This window comes from Meleagris gallopavo, chromosome 2 (assembly GCF_905368555.1).
Source record: "Meleagris gallopavo chromosome 2, MGAL_WU_HG_1.1, whole genome shotgun sequence".
Lineage (NCBI taxonomy): Eukaryota > Metazoa > Chordata > Aves > Galliformes > Phasianidae > Meleagris > Meleagris gallopavo.
In genome coordinates this window covers 60,138,880-60,159,846 of record NC_139405.1, presented here as the reverse complement: position 1 = coordinate 60,159,846, position 20,967 = coordinate 60,138,880, and the positions used below count along the sequence as shown (strand labels likewise).

Here is a 20,967-nt window from a genome sequence, read left to right as displayed (position 1 = left end):
AGGATCAATAGCTAGCAAGACTCTATCTAAATTTTACTTATTAAGAATCCTTTGTTAACGTGATTTTCGGAAGTCCTAAATTTCGCTATTGGCATAAAATAACTGTTCAGAAATACCAATACTTCACCCATGTGGAAGATTCTGTCTTTGTACTAGAACTTGGTTTTGTTTCCTTTTTTATTCACTGGGCAAGATACCAACATATGTTGTATGACAATTACTGAAAAAGATTCTCCTTGACTCTTCAAAATGTTTTTGATAAGTCTGAGAAATTCTAGAATCTTTGTAGTCTTCTTGACTGCTTTTGTAAATATACAAAAAAAGTATCTGAGTAATCATAGAATAGAATTATAGAATCATATTAAGAGTAGTAGCAGACCTAACAGCTACCACTTCTGCAGAGTTCAGGAAATGTTATATGGGGAGGTCAGTAAGTCTTGAGTCTCAGACTGCAGGATTTGTGTTTAAACCTCTCCAGGCAGGACAGCAAGAGAGGGAAAAGTGCAGAAGACATTACTGTTTCCAGGCAGAATCTAGAGGAAATGGAGCTACTATCAAGCAAATTCAAGGTCTCTGAAGTGACGTGAGACTAGATTATAAGAATGATAGTGGAAAAAAAAAAAGTGAGATAAAAAAGGGTTTGAAGAGTTTAGGTTTATGAAAAAGCAGCTCATAAATTCTTGGTGATAGCACTTCTTTAAAATTCTGACAGATCATTAAAATTTATTTCACAGATTGTTGTGGGAGGGGGAATTTTATATTTTTGTCTCGGGTATTTTAGAAAAAATGCATATTTAACATAAAATAAATTGCTTTTAAGCACCTCTTAATGAATAATCAAATATTTCATCTCCTTTACTCTATATGAGAAACATATTTCCTTGAGAAAAAAATGTTGAGATATTATGCATTAATTTTAAATAAAGCCAACAGTTAAAATACAGAATGTATCAGATAACCTGAGGATAATGGATAAATGGATCTTCACCTTTTGTCATTACTGGACATAGCTAAACAGTAATTTAAAAAAAATAAAGTTTTAAATAGAATTCAGTGTAGCTGGGTACCTGTATTCTTGTACCACCATGTGTGACAAAGGAGTCCTAATTTTACCTCAAAGAGATTTCTCAAGATTATTTGAAAAAATTCTTTCAAGGACTCAAAAAATGTAGAGAGAGTCATAAGCAAACAAGTGATTCATCTGCATTTGTAGTAAGAAACATTCTGCACTTTGGGAACAGCCGACTTCCACTGTACCAGTGACTCATGGTTCCACTAATTACTGATTTCTCCTTTCTACTTTATAATTGCTGGAATGGATTCTGTTTCCCCACTGCAATGCAGCTGCAGACATGTTCTATTGCCTTCTGAATTCATCAGGAATGATTTAAAAGAGCAAAACTATAGAGCACGATATGAAAGTACAGTCATCCGTACACAGGAAGATGTAAGTGCACTTAATTACACATGCTGCAGTCGTTTAGGGAAAAAGTAATGATTTTTGTGTAGCATATGTAGACAATAACATTAATTCCTAAAATTTCAGAATCAGATCTTTTCCTGGAATAAACTGGCATTCGTATTAGTGGAAATGTAACAGCTGAAAATTTTCTTCAAAATTTTTCCCTTTTCTTGAAAAAAGATGGGGAATATACTCTCTGTACACCTTTCTTAAGAAAGATCTGCACCAATACTTCCTGAGTTAATCACAAGAGGGTATTTTTAGTCATAATAGGCTTTGTTAAATGTGTATATGCTATGCATCCTTCTGATGCATCTTTACTTGTTAACACATTTCAATTTCTTCCATATTGTTGGATAAAGGACTGCACAGATAGCATCTGTAGACATAAGATACAGATGTATTTTATTTCTGAACATGAGTACAGTCATCATCCTCAAGCTGAGGAACGGGAAATCTTGAATAATGTAAGGTCCATACGTTCATCTTTATAGGTGGCACACTACCCTGGTTACACTCTCATAAGTGAAGCAAAATCTATGAGAAAGCAACCTCATGCAAAATCTACTGCAATCAAGCTAAAAATCAATTCACTTATAACCCAAGATATGTATAGCTCTTCCACTTATGAGCATCTGCCTGGTCTACTATACAAATCATTCAATAATAATTCATCTGACTTAGTCTCTCAGAGTGACATATGGCAAAAGCACAAATTTGGCTCTACTTCTTGAAAAACAGATAAAGAGAACAAGCAAGGCCATTGGGAACATTTATTGTAAGGTTAAACAACCTTAACTAGGAGTAAAGCACAAAGGATGCCATACTATAAATCATGGATACTGTTGGTCTATGAACTTTCCTAAGAGAAAAGCATCCAAAGGATGGAATTACACTTTGGAAAAGTGACATGGAAGACTTTATCAAATATGTATTAATTTAAACCTAGTATAAAAAAACTAAGCCTTAATTTCAGAGTCAAAAGAATACAATTTTTTGTTTAAAAATTGAAGTGAAAGAAAAGAAAAAATCAGCCTTATCCAAAACACCAAAGGTTTCCACTGACTTTATTTAGATTTCCACGAAGCCTTCAATTTTTCCTTTGAACAACAGCAGAAAATTGATAGCAGTATGTAGGTATGTCATCACCATCTGATGATGTGTCTGTGCATGGACGTTTCACTTATAACAATTATCTTAAATATCAGGTCTGCTGATGCCTCTGTCTGACTCAGATGTACATCTTATTTTAAGGGAACAGATCTGTTTCCCTACATTTAAAAGATTAACTTTTTGTTGTTTGAGGCATGTTCTAATCCTGTTATTTCTGGATGTGACTGGAAAAATAAGAATTACATTAATCTCTCGACCAACATAAACAGAGTTGATGCAGTAAATTAGATTCTTTAATTAAAGTTATGCCACCCAGCTGCTTGTACAACACAGGTACTTCTCTGTACATATCTGAAAGTCCAAAGGCAAAATGATTGTTTGGTTACCTGTGTGGTATTTAGATTGAATGTCACCCTCAAGTTTGATATGTATTTTGTTATCTAGATTTCCTGTATTGTCTTTCTCCAAAACCCTCTTTACAATGACACTGCAGAAAAGACGCTAAAATGATGTCTCTGCTTTACTCAATGAATATTTTCTTGTTAATTCATCAAAAAGTGACTTTGTATTTTAAATCCAAGCTTCTTCCTCTTTGTCTTTATTTACCGAAAGTCTAACATTTCTAATTCTTTGCCAGCAAGATATTACCATCATTTTCCTTTATCCTTCTTTGTTAGTTGTAGTCAAAGATGGAAAAGAACAAACACAGTGAAACGGGCCTGGGCTGAGCAATATTCAGCATAGCTTTGAAAGCACTTAACTTATGGGCATTAGTAAAGGCTGAACCACTGATAGGTGCTTAAAGTTTATTCATCTGCTGCTAATATTTCTTGGGAAGAACAATTCATTTACAGTCATAGAATGGAAAAGAATAATTTGAGTTGAAAGGGACACTTAAAGGTCACCTGGTCCAACTCCCATGCAATGAACAGGGCCACCTACAGCTAGCTCAGGTTGTCCAGAATCCTGCCCAGCCTGACCTTGAATATGTCCAGGGATGAGGCATTCGCCACCTCTCTGGGGAACTGCCCTAGTCTCACCATTAAGTGTATCACCACTCTTATAATAAAAAACTTCTTCCTTCTATCCAGTCTAAATCTCCCCTCTTTTAATTTGAAATCATTCATCCACAGTCAACTGCAATGAAAAATCAATTATATGTTGAGCCAGTTGTTACTGTAAGGTGACGGAGAAACAAGGGAAGGGTAGGACAAAAACCTGTTTCTACCTCTTTGTCTCTGCATTTCATCTCACTTATATCTCTTACTTGACCCTGAAGGGTGTAAGTGGTTGGTCTTAGAATAAGTAACATTAGTATTACTATTCCCACCTTTTCAATAGGAAATAACATATAATATTATCAGAGCCACCACAGCTACCTTGCCACCTCTGTACTTTTTTCAGAAGTGCTGCAGGTTTTTAGGAGTTCAGTTCTCACTGAAAATCAGTGGGAGTTATGTGTCTGGCCTACTTTGATGCGTTTGTAAATCCTGCTATGTGCCACACGGCATCTTTAGGCACCTAAAAATCTTTGAAATCATGTTGTCAGTCATTGCTGAAGATGGAGCTTAGGATTCAAAGCCCACTGAGGGCTTTGAAACTTTCAGGTTAGGATACACAGGACATCTTTTGAACTACCTTTTGTCTTTTTTCAGGAACAGACTCCCTTAGTGTCCAGTCATACGGAGACCATGATGACTGCTTTTCTGCTTTGTTTGCACTGCCCCTCACTGTCAGCTTGCTTTTATTCTTCTGTCTTGAGAGATACAATTTGATTTTCACAAGTAGTTATATTTGTCTCTTAATGTTTTCTGGAAATATCAATTAAAAAATCAGACTCTTTAATTTTTCATGAAAAAATGAATATTTAGAAAATTATTATGAATTATATGGTTCATCTTGCAAAGCACATAAAAATAAATTAGAAGGGAACTCCCATTCTTCCGGAGAACCTGCAGGACTTGTCTCCAATGGCATTTTTTCACTGACTCTCTACTACATTCTCTGTTGGCTTGTCATGTGTATCTCTGAGATTGTACATGTATAATGTTCAGGGCTAGAATAAGACATCATGTTATCTAAACTGACATTTTGTTGCTGAGTCTCCTGTATTCCAGATAGTTACTTTTTCAGTGGATGCCTATCTTCCACTTGGTAAACAATCCTCTTCTACACAATCCTCTTCTATGGAAATCAAGGAAAGCAGAACAGTGGTCGTTTATCACTTATAGTGTTAAGAACATGTACCTCATTTTCAGTCTGGAGTCACTCAGCTTCAGCTTCCAGTTATTCATCCTTTGTTTAACTTTTTCTACTAGTCTAAAGAAGCTGCAGCAGGAGGAATCAATCTCTTTTCTCTGCAAGTTCTTAGTATTCACTGTAACAGTCGTCTCTTTTTAAATGTATGAATACTTTACCTCTCTCTATGATGAATATCCTTAATTTATAAATGACTTCAGTGACTTTTTCTATTTTTTGTCCAGTTCAGACACCACGTTTACATGCATCTTTCAATCTCTCTATTGTCTTCCACACAGGTGACATGTGGCCATGGCCATTGTTTCCTGTTGCAAGGTTCACAATTGAACACTGCAAATTCACAGTTGTAGGAAAGAAAAAAAACAAAACAAGCAAACAAAAAAACCCACCAAAAAACAACCTCAGCTTGCAAGTCACCTTGTCAGTTTTAAAGATATTCTGCGGATGTAAATGTAAATGGTAATACAATGCATGAGACGTTAAGGAATTGAGCCCTGAGGTTAGAGAGACTATATTTGGGTGTCATGAGAGAATATAACTGAGTAATGGGATAAAATTAAGCAAGTGAAAATTTAGGCAGACTAGAATGAAACACTTCTTAACTGTGAGAGATCTATTAGGTTGTAGAATAATCTGTGGGAATTGATGGAGGCCGAGCTACAAACTGAACTGGATAAAGCACTTGAAGATATTCTGCAAGAAATTATACTGCATTGCCAGTAGGAAGGATTAGATGACCCCACAGGTCATTTCCATCTCTACTTTCTGTGATTTTGTTGTACAAAGCCCCACAAATAGGAAGTTGTTAGCAAAATCATGAGATGTCAATACACCCTGTCAGGGAAAGAGGAGTGAATAACATCACCTGCTGGTAACCATGCAGGAATCCTAATCTAGAATTTCTCTGTGTTAGAAAATGCAACCAGAGCTGAAGACTGTATGCTCAGTTTGTGTCTGAAAAGAGAATCCTCTACCAATGCAAAAATGTCAGAAAACAGCAGGTAAGCTATGAATAGGAACCAGAAGAGGAGGAGGAAAGAACAGAATCAGGATGGGCTTGAGAAGCATAATCGTGTCATGAATAAATTAGTCAGGAATGAATCAGCATGTTGTGCAAGGGTTGAAACCTGAAGCTCCAGTAAATCAGCTGGGAAAACTAGACATTTTTTGTAGGCTTTGGTGTATAAGCATTGATTCATATAATAATAATACCATGTTGAAGGGCTGAGACCATAGCCAGTGTCTTTGCCAGCCTTTGTACAAACATACAGCAAGGCAAGCCATGGCCCCCTCAGAAACCAATATGTGGATGGGCGAGCTAAGAGTGAGAGCTGTCAGGAGAGCTTCAGTAACAACCTAAGGAAAGATCACACACAGTTTTGAGGTCCATGTGTGTGATTTAACATGATTTGTTCCTAAATTTGATCTGAACTTACATCTCACTGTTCTCTCTTAATTTTTGCTGTTGCAGATTCACTTTATCAGCATGAGGAATCACTAGACAACTCATTGTGTATTACTTCTGTTACTTAATTTTCGCATTTATCTTCTCCCAGTCTTTCCAAACCTAGCTGCAAATGAATATGAATTACAGACATCTGTACTAAGCCTAGCTGGAATGGAATTAATTTTCTTCATAGTAGCCCCTATAGTGCTATGTTTTGGACTTGTGGCTACAACAGTCTTGGTAGCACAACAATATCTATTACTGAGTAGTGATTGCAAAGCATCAAGGCTTTTTCTGCTGCGATGCTGACCCTTTTTTCCCTTTCTGCCTCCCTGCATCAAGTTATGAAAAATCTGGGAGGGACACAACCAGGACAGCTGACTTAAGTTTGCCAAAGCAATATTCCATACCATATGAAAACATGTGCAGGCAAGAAAACTCAGGGTAGAGGAATAAAAGGCAGACAGCTTTTCTTACAGTATGATGTCTGGTTGGGCAGTGATCAGCTCACTGGGAGGTGTGTTATATGGCAGCCTCAAAATCTCGTTTTATTTTTCTTTCTTTTACTTATAAAGAAGTCCTTATCTTGATGTATGTTTTTTGTCACTTATCTTTTCCTGCTGTCTCCCCTCTCTCATTGTGGGGTGCGGAGTAAGCAAGTGACAATCTGGGTGCTTAGCTGCTGGCTAGAGTCAGCCTGCCACTGTGCAGATGAATAAGACTTCTTTCTACATGTTACAACAACTGCTGTAAAAATAGGACAGTCCAAATAGCACCTAGTACCTCAGTTTGTCACCACTGCAGTTTTTCCCTTTTTCTCATACTTTTCTAGCTAGACAGAAGAAAAACTGTGAATAAACTTATTTTTTGTTCATGATCAATCACTTCCAAAATATCTTGGGCTATCTTGATCTGACTTGACACCTTGAATTTGCCTTTGTAAGCAGCCTAAACTGAGACAGCTGCTACATCCCACTGGCCCTTGCAGAGCTAAAACTGGGGTTCTTCTGAAAACACCCACCACTCCCCCGTCTGCTGACATCTATCGTGTGACATCTTTCTCGTTAGGCAACATGAAACACATGGCAGTGACCATGCTGGGGACAGCATGCTGAAAGCTGTCAGCACTTAAGCTAAATATGCTACAGGGAGTGAGCAGGGCAGAGTGAGGAGTTTCCAACCCTGCTCTTGAGACACAGCAAAGATGTATTCCTACAGATGTGTGCAAGCACAGCAAGTATGAGATCAACATCTGGTTCCCAGATGAAAGCATTCAATCCATTGCAGATTGATTCACCCAAAACACTTCAGGTAGTGTGCTGTGCATCCAGTCCCCTAAATGACTGGGTATGTGAGGTACAAAATTGTCATGAGGTATATTTTAATTGGTCTGGAAGTAGTGGTTCTCTTAAATATTACTTCTGAGAGTGGTGCAAAACCCGAATGACACTGTAAGACTTTTCCAGACATTACAGTAATAGGATAAGGAGCCAGATGAAATAAATAAGAGGTGTATCATTTTATCAGTGACTTTTTAAAATATCTGCATTTGAAAATGAACAATAAAAAATATGCAGACAGAATAAAATAAAAAGATAATTGCCCACCAGATGTCACTAGCTCTTTTCTTATAATAGAACTACTTATATCAAATCTGAAAGGGTAAGGTTGAGCCAAGAGAGTTGCAAAACTAAATGCCTTTTCTATTTCTTCTTTCTTGCTTGCTAAGACTGGCGCTTAAAACAAAGCAAACACAACTGATGACAATATATCTGCGGTCAATCCATGGGAAAACATCCCTGAGAGCTGAGAAGTCATATTTTCTCATGCCTGATTATCTTCCCTCTGCCTACTTTCTACTGCAACATTGACTGAACAAAGACTTCACGCTCAGCTACTAGATGTCACTGAATGACAGAATAGCGGGAGTGACATGCCTATCCTGGCTCCTGGGCAGTTGCAAGGAATTGTTTTCAGTTTTTACATCTGAGTTTTACAACTTTTAGTTTATTTTCTCATAATTGCAGAGTGATTTTTCATGATTGTTAATAGTGACATCACTACGATGTACCTTAGTATCTGTATCTTTAGCCCCATAGCAACTTTTTCCATTCAGGAGGCAAAGATTTACTTAGGTTGTAAGTGAGACATCACCAATTCCCTTCTCTCCTAACACTGTGTGGTGTGAAACATATGACACCATATCATGCATCACAGATGTATCCACAATACTAGATGTGCAAGCGTTGCAACTTAGCTCTTTTTTTAGATAGAGACTGCAGTGGTCCTTCATAAGACTCAGATGAATGTCACTGGTCTACTGGGAGCATACAAGCACTATGAGTGGGTGAATGGTTTGGACAACACAACCCTAACTTGTTTTATCTCCATTAAGAAGAACTTATCAGGATGGTTGATACCTGCAAATAATAAAGGTGTCTGGAAATTTGGGATGTTTAATCCAACTAGCGCTGATTTGGTGCTCAGAAGATATGTATTACAGACTCAGTGAAAATCTGGCCTGCATGACATATCTAGTTCTGAATTTATGTTTGTAGAAAGTGAGGGAAAAGGCACTAACTACCCTTGCAAAGGAGTTATAGGATTTATTATGGGAAAATGCTGTTTATGATCTAGGTATTTTTACTACCATTATCATTTGAAATTGTGAAGCAATAACTGGAACGTAAGATCATCGACATCAGCTGAGCAGAGCTTTAGTTAGGAAATAGTGTAAAGATCCAGGGTGACATTTTCTGTGTTTTATCAGCTCCCTTATTACCTATGCTATTTCTTGTGAGAACAAAACAAAATGGGAAAGAAGGAATCAAAGGCAAATGCTGCTCAGGAACTTTATGAATTTTCAGAAGGAGCAGCAAAGCTCTGGACTGTTGGGACCATTAGAAGACAATCTTCAGGCAAACTATGAGTATCTGAAGAACATCAAACTCCGCATAATGTTGTTTCCATTGAAAAATAAGGTCTGATCTGACCTTACTATCAGAATTACTTTTTACAAGCTCAGATAGTAAGCAAAATATAAGAATGAAAGAGGGAAAAACTTCTTTCTCTTAGTCCACTTCTTGTTTGTTATTTATGAACCAGGATGCATTGAGCAACTATTCCCACCTTCATAATGATTCTATGTCACATTTCAGTGTTTTACAAAAAGTTAGAGGACATGTTTACTTCCACACCAGGCTAGTGGTGTTTCTAAAAGCCCCAGTTTGTCCAGGAGGGCACCAAAGTTTTGGAAGAGAGGTTCTTGTTTCTAAAAAATTTGAAGGCTGAATCCCTCTGATCTGAAGCATCATTCCCACAGGAGCCTTGGAAAGCCAGGCAAAAGCATCTCTCTGCTCAGGCTCAACATGTCCCATCACAGAGATTTGGAGATGTAGTTTCCTCCTCATCCTGAATAACTATGGATAGAATTTCTTAAAATGTTTTGAAGTGTGACTGTGCCAGACCCTTGTGCCTGACAGTTATGTTTGTTTAAGCAAGACCTCTGAGTTTGTAACAATGGAATTATCTATTTTTCAGGACAATTAACACAATGTTTTTGTACTAGCTGAAGGTCAGAGGATTAATATGGTTTTATCTACAGTGCATTTTTAAAAGCTAATTAATAATCATTCAGTTCGTTTTGTACTAAAGACTGAGAACATTTCACATTCGATGACTTTTGCTCCTCTACAGCAACAGAAGACGAGGAGAGAGAAAAAATGGAGTGACAGAGGCACTGAGAAGGAGAGAAATGGTATGCAAATAAAAAAATGCATCACACAGATGCAGCTAATGGAGAGCAAGAAAAAACTATACTCTGGTAAATTGTTTTCTGAACAAAGGGGCTAATCTAAAGCATTAATCAGCAAAAATAGTCAGCATTTGCTGGAGAATGATGAAGCATTTATTGTTAGAGGAAGAGAGGTGGGGAGGAATAGATGGAAGTGCTGCTCTGAGAGCATTATTTTAGAGAAGTTTGCATCACCCGCTGCTTATGAAGCATCCCCACCTCTCCATCATGTTTGCATACAACAGTCTAGTCTGTACATTGCACCAAGAAGATCACTTGGGTAATGGGTCAGAGGTGAGGCTTCCAAGAGGCTGTGCATGGAGGTGAGGAACAGGAGAGGGAACGTGCATCAAGAAGGCATCTTCTCGCAGCAGCACCGCTTTCTGGCACAGGAATAGAAACAGTTGGTGTCAAGGAGGCAGCATGCTCCTTGACTCTGGGGGCATCAGTGTTTGGGGAGAGTAAAATGAGATAGAAAACCAGAGATGTTCAGCGGTAACATAGTGGCTTGAAAACAATGGGAAGGAGTTTAATAGGGCCACAAAAATGGTCCAAGTGATGGAACACCTCTCCTACGAGGACAGGCTGAGAGAGCTGGGGCTGTTCAGATTGGAGAAGAGAAGGCTAGGAGATGACCTGACAGCAGCCTTTCAATATCTAAAGTGCGTGGGGGGGGGGGGGGGGGGGAAGTGAGAGGGGGGTATTAAAAATGAAGGGGACAGACCCTTAAGCAGAATCTTTTCTGATAGAATAAGGTGAAAATATTTCAAACTAAAGGAGAAAAGATTTAGACAGGATATAAAAAAGTTTTTTACAATAGGTTGTGGTGAGGCACTGGAACAAGTTTCTCAGAGAGGTGGTGGATGCCCCATTCCTGGAGACATTCAAGGTCAGTCTGGACAGGGCTCTGAGCAATCTGATCTAACTGTGAATGTCCCTTTTCATTGCAGGGGAGTCGGACCACATGAACTTTAAGAGACCTTCCCAACTAAGGATTCTATAATATTAATGCAGTGGCCACTGTATACCTTTTAATGGGAAAAGTTAAGAATACGGGAAGCCGCTTCTACTCTTACTTCTGGATATTTATCTATGCTGCTGATTAAGTGCTCTGAAATTTTTTCACTGTGTCTGCCCAAAGCGCATAAATTCTATCAGACACGGTGGCATCTTCTTTCAAAACTGGGCTATGCACCACTATTCTGTTGATCAAATGTGGCAATTATTTCAGGCTTAAAACCTTTTAGGGATAACAATAGGTACTGCCAATCAAAGCTAGAAAATACACATGCATTCAAAGAGCAAACTGAATGAGGAATAACAGCAACATGTGTAGCAAGAATATATTATGGATTACCGTCCTCTTACACAAAGGCTAGTAAACTCTTTAAAATGCAGCAACCTACAGAGCTTATAAAAGGGACAGAAATGTGCGGAAGTCTTGATTTGTCTAATCTGTGTCTTTTTAGCATCGGTAGGATGACTCATTGGATTTAGCAACAGCTTGTGAAGATGAGCATATTAATAACTTTGTGCTGCAGCTCTGGCATAAAATGTAATATTTTAAAATTCCGTATTCTCAAATGAAATACAAGCTTGGAACTAGAATAGAGTTAGGAGAGATATTTGAATTGTCAGCTTATTTTCTTTTAAAATCTATGTTTATACATTTAAATATGCAACTGTGAAAGGCTATTCCCTTTTCTTGCTATCCCTCCCTCAGTGTGCCTCTTCCTACTATAGTAGATTGAATTGTACGTAAATATGGGGCTGCCAGTACAGTACTTCATGGTATCCAGTGTTGTTCTCTTTATTTTTATTTTATGAAGAATAAATTAACATTGAACAGGGAAGCATATATAGATCATACATGACAAAATGGAAATAGGTGCATATTCAGATTTGCATATGTAATCTACAGCATTAGTAAAGAATAGGATGTGTGTCATTTTGCCTTTTGATAAAGTTCAACAGATTTAAATAATTAAGTAACATAACACAAGGCTTACTTTGAGGATGTAGCAACTAAAGTCCTAAATCTTTCAGTCTTAATTTCAACATTTTCCTGAATTACTCTAGTCTACAGAAAGACTCATTCGTGTTCTGTATGACCTGCAGATTATGTAGAATATATTTAGCAAAATAGAAAGCAGAACCAGTGTCTTTAGGTGTTAAAATGATGACCTAGACCTCTAGACTGACCCTTTCATTTCTGTATGATTTTAATGAGAATTGATTTTAATGAGACAACTGTGTACCTTACTGGAGATATTTTTGTATTTGTACATTAAATCTGCTCACAAATGTACTGAAATAACAGGGAAGAAAAATTACAATTATATTAGATCCAAATGTTAATTTCCAGTCTGATTGAAATTTGAATCTCTCTAAATACCATAAGGCACCATGGATTGATTTAAGGACACTTACTAACTTTATTTTTAACTTAAAAAACATACATTTTGAGTGTGGATAAAGTCTCAGAAAGATAATTGCCTATTTTTCTACTACAGTAAGTGATTTGATATATAGATGTTTCTATTTATTACTTAAACTGATTTGAACTTGTGAAAAAAATCACGCAAAATTCAATGTACCCAATTCATTTTTTTCATGTCGTACTCTTTTAAACTGCTGCTTCTTTTGCTGATTTCATGTACAAACTGAAAATTGTGTGTACACACATATATAATATGCATAAAATACTATTTTATGTAATGTAAATACAGTATACACATATTTAAATATACTGTGATATACATATTTACTTCTAGCTTGGATTCTTAATTGATAATGAGTTGTGAGCATCACTATCTCAAAAGATTTAAAACTGAAAGTGCTCAAACTAACCAGTCAGATATCTATTGCAGAGAAAGGAGACTTCATCTTCTTACCTGTTTTTTTAATTTCAGGGGTGGCTGTCTTCTCTTGTGCTTTCTCTTTTTTTCCTTCTTTTTCTAAGATTTAATCAAAGAAAGTCATTTGATAAGTTATAACTCTGAATCATACACTCAAATATGCATTCATCTAAGCCCTGGTGAGCACATTCTGAAAAAAAGTACCTTATTTGGGAGTTTAACTCAGACTATTCCCTTTTAGCACTTGCACCTGACTAGCCACAGAGCAATCAGCTGAAAATGAAAATTAATCAGCATGCATCAACTATGAATGATTTTGACCCTCAATAATTCATCAAAGGCTAGGCGAAAATCATCAGTGCATGAATGTAGTACCCTTTAGCTTAAGTTCCAGTAGCAATAAAATCATTAATAAATAATAAATGAGATAAATATTTTTTCCATCAAAGAAAACTGCTAATGGATTTTAGATTCTTCCTGGGAATGAATAATCCAAAGTGTTATTTAGATGAATATTAAGGCTTTGCAGTTTGGTCACTATAATTTTTGGTTGTGATTCTGTTAAAAAAAATCAAATCCACAAATCCTGCTATCACAAATTGTTCACAGTAATCTAAGTGATATATTGAGTTTAGTATATGGCAGTACCATTGTGTACAGTTATTTATAAGGTCTCCATTAAATTGCGTAACAAGCCCATATATGGCACCAATCATGATTTTTTTATTTTTCAGGAAAAGAGTTCAGAAAATATCAGTCATTAAACTCATCAGATACTAAAGAAGAAGCAGTAACATGCAGATGTTGATTAAGGAAATAAAAGAAGAGGAATACAGAGCCAGAACCATAGGACTAACCTAACCTAACCAGCAGGATTTGATTCAGAAGCGGGAATAAAAGCTGAATGAAGTCAACAAGAAACATTACCAAATCATACCTTTCTTCTTAGTTTCAGAGGTAGTCCTCCTTACATCCATCACTTTCTTTTCCTCCTTTCTCTCTAAATATGGAAAGAAAAGCTTGACTATTTTCATACATATATATGCATGTTTGTGTATATATATATATGTATATAATCTGGGATGGAAATTCTTAAATAGGTAGTAGGTACTAGATTTGATAAGCTGGCCATTTATTTAGGAGTTTAACATTAGCATCTTAGAAATACAGCTTGCTTCTCAGAGAGTATATGTGAAGTTAAGGATAGAACTGCAACTAGGGCATACATCAGATACTTGCTACAGATACTAGTTTAAGAAATCATGCTCATTATTCTGGTAGGAGTTTATTATGGTGATTCAGTAGCCATGCATCTGTTCTACCCAAGTGTTTCTTTAAGAAATCTAACTTAGTGCAGCAAAACACAAATGATACTCAGGAATGGATGCATAATGCCATGAAAAGCCTGCCTACATAATATACCTTTATAACTCTTTTAAGGAATTGAACCTTTGAAACTGTCATAGGACTTCATGGAGAGCTGCACTTAAAAGATCACCTATAAAAGAAAACAATTCATTCTTATACATCATCTGCCTCTAGTTTTTCAAAGAATTGGACAGAGGCAGAAGTAAGGATAATGTCTTTGCTTTTTTTACAAAAAGCTAGAACAATTTAATTACTTATTCCATGAACATTATTAATTAGAAAATTGTGATTTCAGCAGTGTAAATCAGGAAGTTACGATTCTTATTTTTTCTTCCAGGAAATGAATCCTCATTTAAATGGGGAAGAATACAAGAGTGTTAGAATAGCTAAATTAAATGCTTTTTATTTTTTAACTCTTCATCTACATACAAAAAGGAAAATTTGTCATCTTCAGATTGTGCTGCATGACTTAGGATATTGATTAAGTTAATGGAACTACTTTTATTTTTGTGATACTTTACTTTATGAATGTGGATAAGAAAGCAAGCTTTATTACCATAAAAAATGGCACAAACACAGGAGCATAGGTCTGTAAGTGAGTCTTGAAAAATTATTTAAGGGGTAGGAATATTTCCTGAAGCCAGAAGATCCAAGAAGCAATTATACTATCATCCCTTGCATAAATTAACATGAAGATAAAGAAAAAATGAAAGAACTTACTTTTCATTTCCCTAGCTACTACAATAGACTTTTGTTCTTTGTGAAAAAATGTATACAAACAGGGAATGAAAAAAATTAATTAACACGCTGCATAGTGTGCTTCCTATGCCAAAATGAGGGTATGCTTGATAGAAAAAAACTGATATTTTCATAGAATACATAAATTTCACAATATGTCCATGATGGTTCCATACATAGTTATTTTGCCTACCATGGAGTGGTTTTACCAATATTCAGGTTGTCCTCTAACCATACTTCTGCTGAATTTCTGACAGTAATGTTTACATTAAGGTTAACATTACTGCGTTTCATTTGTTTCTTGTTTGAAATGTGTTTTCTCAATGCATTTCTCTTTTCATTGTTGTGACAAAATGAAGCAGAAAATCATTGCATACATTTTTCAGAATATTTCTCCCCATATTTTGTGTTAAAATCTACCTGCTTAATTTGTGAGCATACTGGACTTCAGGCTTCAGATTCCTTTGTGTTGTGAGTACACTTTATGGTACTCAGGTTTCTTGACTCAGAATGTTGGAAGATTCTTTTGTTTGGTATATTTTAATATTCTTCTTATTGTCTAGCTCTAAGGTTCCCTGAGTTTCTGTCTCACACTTTGAAACAGTGTTCCAGAAACCCCCGCTAGAGATCATGGACATTTCAAAAGAAAATACTCTTCAGCCTTATATTACACAATAAACAGTTTAGTAGCTTCACTTTCCTGTGCTACATATGATTTTTAGTTTTTCCTTTCCACATGTAAAGTCAACTTTTGTAGTTTCTAATGCATAGTTCAATTGTTTGCTAACTCCACCTGATTAAACTGAAAATGTTTTACATAGCAAGCCTATCAGTTACTGCCAGAAAAAAAGCTTCCTTCTTTCTTCTAACCTTTACTCCTAGCAACCACAAAGTGAACTGCTACTGGTATTTCTGTGTTTTCTCTTCCATTTATTTTTTCAGACTCCCTCTGTTCTGGTGGAACAGCTGATTAATTGTCTTTGCTTCAACATATTCCAAGTTCCAGGTGGCACACAGGATGCACTGTAAGCTGTAAATCATCACAATCAAAAAACTCTTTTTAATCAGAGACCATTTCTGCCTTTGACTGTGCAGCATGTCACCAGCTTCTGGGGCTCAATTGTGTCACATAAAATCTACTTTGCATATCACAGAAATATTCAGAGTTTTGAGAATCATGAATTGTTACATGAAGCTTTGAGAAATAGAACTTTGAATAGTAGACTTGGGGGGTAGCAAGGACTTATGCTGCAATTAACTTAAAGAGCAAAGAGAATATATCCCTGGCTGCAGAAATTTTATTGCTGAATTCTTCCACCAATTAATTCAACCGATATAATTTTCTAATACGAGGCTCTTAAGTAACAATATTCAGAGTGCCCAGTGAGCCTAGTGGCATCTCTACCTGTTATGAATTTTCTAGAGGATGTTTACAGAAATGTATAAAAGGACTGTGGCTCCTAATTACCACTAATGCTGCCCAGTGTCATGCATAATCTTGGTTAAAATCTCAGGGAAAGCAGTTTCAGGATTTCCATCACATCTTCAGTTGCATTTAGCCCCAGTGATGCCCTTTACACTTACTGCTGACAAAACTTTATGTAAATGAGATGATAAATTTGGCAAGTGTATATTATATAAAGAATTATTTATGATTTAAGGAAGAAGTTCGATTTCTTGAATACATTAATTTCTCCTAAGCCTGAGCAGTTCACCTTTAGAATATGGCACATTAAGTGTATATTTAACACCAGTAAAAATAACAATTTTTGAAACTGTAAATGCAGTAGTATTCCTCTAAATAAATAAACAGGAAATTTGACAAGTCTTTTGCACAAGTTATAAACTCCTGTTATTTGAAAGTGATTTTTTGTTAAAAATACAAGTAGCAAGACTATACAACTCTATGGATCAGTAACATAAAGAGGGATCATCATATGCATAAACAGTGGGTTACATAAGAGAACACAAAATGTTTCTGATGATTCAAGATTGACTACAAGATGAATTCAACTGTCTTTTGAAATATCTGTTATTATTACTGTTACTTTTAGCTGATAATATAATTAATACTATATATTTTTTTCCCAACAGGAGCACTAGATGCGGCTGATGTCTTTATGTACATGTGTAATACATGTGTAATGAAGCTCTCACTTTTAAAAGCCTGCAATACTTTTTCAAGAGTGAGATATTAGCTGATGATAGAGTATAAGGCAACAGAATCAATCAGCAAGTCAAGCTTTTCATTTAGTCAATTTATTTCATAGAATCTATGTAAAATTGGAATTTATTTTACAATGAGGAGGAAACTAATTAATATAAGATTCAATTAAAGCAGTTACATGTTTTGGAATTTTTTTTTAATTGGGAAAATAAAAATAAATAAATCCATATAATCTTCCTGAGACTGAGGGAATGTGAACAGTTCTAGAGAAAAGAAGCAACTGATATGTAATGATTCGTTTCTAGGTAAATGATGAGGGACTGATGGCATTGCTTGAAATCCAAGTGAAATTCAAAAGAGACCAAGAAAGAGCTGTTTCGCTCTGAATTACCTTTAACAGCTCTGAAAATGTCTTTGTGTTATTCACAAGGGATGTTAGCTAATGCTTGCCCAATGCTGGGACTGGAGATAAAAGAAACATGCTAACAATGCTCCACTTGAAAACAGGCATGGTAAGACCAGTATGTTATTGTGGCAGAACTGAGGGGGCAATCTAAATTTAGGGATGCATGTGAGTTATGAGGCATGATGTCATGGAAATGCTTTCCAGGCACTGAAAGAGAGAAGTGCTGTGAGAATTTCCTTTCTATTGTTCCAGATACTCCATGTACTTAGGGGGACACTGACTTTGGAAGGACATATCAACGCATCCCATCCCCTCTGAGAGATGGAGGTAAGGAGAGCAGCAAAGTACGGATTCAGATACTTTCTTGAGGAGAGGCCTGAGCATAAGAAAAACTAACTAGCTGAATGAATGCCAGAAATTCAAAGTTTTCATTTAGATAAGCCTTCTAAAGTTCAGATATTTATACAAGGCTTATCTGTATTTATCTAAAACCCTATTGCCCGTAAATATTGAGAGAAAAGTTCTTGTGAGAGACTTTTGATATTGCCTGGCTTTGTGAAATACAACAGCTTTTCTTCTCTACTGATTCTCATCTTGACAGGAGCAACAAACAGCGGAGGTGCATGTGCATTCAAAAATATACGAAATAGAACAAAGAAAAAGTTGATTTAATTTATACTGTTAAACTATAATTCAGACTGGACACAAGAGGTAAAACTTAATTCCTCTTTTCTACAAATACGTCTGTACACCTTAATTACAGTCATAATTTTAAATTTCATTACAAAAACCCTATATTTTAATTTCCTTATTAGTTTTGAAGATATTACAGCTATTCTTCCTTTGTTTTAATTGGTACTGATAGCCTTCTCTACTGAACTCAATGAAAGATTTGCCATTCATTTCTGTGGAATCTAAATTTTCTTTTAAATATTAAAATGACTCATTACCTTTCAGCTTCTGATAACACCTTCTTCCCCTCTGCATTTTGCTTGGGGTGGAGAGTATTAAGGACTAGTCAGAGATTTTTTGTATTAATATCACATGAATTCACATAGAAAGACACTTCTATGGTTGGAAACTCTCAGATCAAGAAGGCAAGGAAACACTTCTAATTATTTTAGTATGTCACAGAAACTCCAAATTTTTCAATTAAATTTAAGTTTCATGTCAAATTTGACCTCAGGTATATGTAAAAAAAAAAATCCCATGCTTGGGTAAGATTGTCCACGTAGGTGAAATTATTTTATCTGTGAGAAACAATTTTGTCTCGCTTTTGCCAAACTACGTGGCCAAAGTCAATAAAAATCAAGTAAACCTAAGCAGAATTAACCCAGACTTCTTAGAATTGATTCTTCTCACACAAAAACACATACACTCATACATTCTCCTTAAAATACTGGTGAGTGCTTAGGCTAAATTTATGTACATTTTCTTCCATATTCTCTTTCAAACTAGATCTTTTCATTTCAGCAGTCTAATGTGCTGCAGTTCGTTCTCTTATTGAGCAGGTGAATGGGACACATAGGTTATTGGAGATATAGTACACTCTGATGTCCCAGGCAATCTCTACAGCCTGATTTTGCATTTTGATACCACTTCACTGTTTTCAAATCCCAATTTGAAACAGTATTTGGTAGCTTTAAAGATTCCTTCGTGGAGATATTTTCGAGTTCTTCAGAAAGTATACGATAGTGATATCATGATTGAAATTCCCAGTGCTTTCATCTGACCCACGTAAGTGTTCTTCATTTCTTCCTGGAGTGATTATAGGCTTCACAGCTCTGTCGAGTTAAGCACCAAAACTATTTGCTAATAGAATGGGGTTATTCGTTGCCCTCACTAAACAACACAGTGGGGGCAAAGAAGAATAAGTACTAGTGTAAGGAAGCCATAAAATTCATGTCAAGGGAAAAAGATGGCATGCCAGCCTCCATGGCAAGACCTGCATTAAAATTCATCAAAGATGAATGCAGAGTGAATATGATAGCAATGAAGAATTAAATTCCTAAGGGAACAGTGGCACATTAGGATGCTATCTTCTTTGGCAAGAGCCAGACCAAGAAAGCTAAAGCAGCAGGGCTATCCTTCTGTCCTCATGGCTGACACTCTTACTAGGCAATATGAATCAAAGATATCACAAATTGTGTTACTTGTTTTGAGAAAAGTTTTGATGATTATTTTTATGCATCATTCTTTTGAAAAAAACAAAAACATCTGAGGTTTTAGGAACAAGGGATGACCAGGCAAAGTATGATCTGAAGGTTTTGCCTCATATTTCCAAAGCAGCATGAAACTTCTTCATTTGAAATCCCAGAGAATCTTTATCCAAATAAGTTTTCTCCATTTGCAGTTGCATCATAGACAAAAAGTTATTGCTTACCTGTAACACTTTAAAAAACAGGTCTCTTAGATAATCTTCAGAATTATTTAGTCTGTTTTATTGGGTACATTTTGTTGAATATTTAACTGTAAAACTGAATACTGTGAATTGGATAAATAATATTAAAGATGAGAAAATATAGTAATTTATCCAATCAACATATATATATATCTTTATAATTTAATTCATTTTTAAATTTTCTGGTAAGCATTTATTTCGTTATTTTTTCTTATGGTAGAATAAAAGCAGTACATAAAAGCCTTGTCCTTAAATAAAGTGTCAAGGGGTTTTGAAGATTTAGGCTGTTTTCATCATAGCTAAATTATCTAGATTTTACTGTTTAAATGTCTAACCTAAATCATCAGATAAATCACTTCAAAACCTTGTTTAGATGATTTCATAGCTTTTACTGTCTTCAGTACAGACTCATGGAAATGTAAGGCATATATTTCTCAAAAAAAAAAACCAACAACAACAACAAAAAAAAACCCAACAACAGAAACAACCCAACCCAACCTTTGTTTTTAAGCTATATATATAGCACCTTGTTTAAGATATCTTACCTGTTTTTTATAACAAGTTGGTTTAAAATCTAGCCCATTGCCTTTTGATATTTCTGACAGAAACATTTTTCTTACTTGCTTTTATTTATCCCTAGATTAGAAAATTATCAGACAATTGACTGTTGCAAAAAATATCAATATTATTAAAAATATTCAAAATTGGGATAAAAAATCAAAATTTTGCATTGTTGAAAGGCTGTTAGTGTATCTTTCATTAGAATGATTATTTTAAAGGATAATTTATTTATAACAACAAAATATATTTTATAGAGCAATCAGTGTACAGAACAGAAGGTCATTGATAGAGCTGATTGATTTGTACAAGATTTATGCACTTCTGTACATCTAGGAAGATTTGTCAAAATGTGTATGGGCTTCAGTAATTTAGATTCTCTTGGATATATCCCCTA

At 35.6% G+C, this 20,967-nt stretch overlaps 1 protein-coding gene across 1 annotated transcript in view; it reads right to left on the bottom strand.

Moving 5' to 3' along the window:
* The window catches only part of TRDN (triadin), a 205,327-nt gene that overhangs the window by 91,176 nt on the left and 93,184 nt on the right, over positions 1 to 20,967 (bottom strand). Inside the window, exons 14-16 of the mRNA XM_085217385.1 lie at positions 15,021 to 15,056; positions 13,870 to 13,932; positions 12,969 to 13,031 (exon numbers count right to left, since the gene is read on the bottom strand). Coding sequence (XP_085073511.1) covers positions 12,969 to 13,031; positions 13,870 to 13,932; positions 15,021 to 15,056 — 162 coding nt within the window. The remainder of the gene's footprint in view (positions 1 to 12,968; positions 13,032 to 13,869; positions 13,933 to 15,020; positions 15,057 to 20,967) is intronic.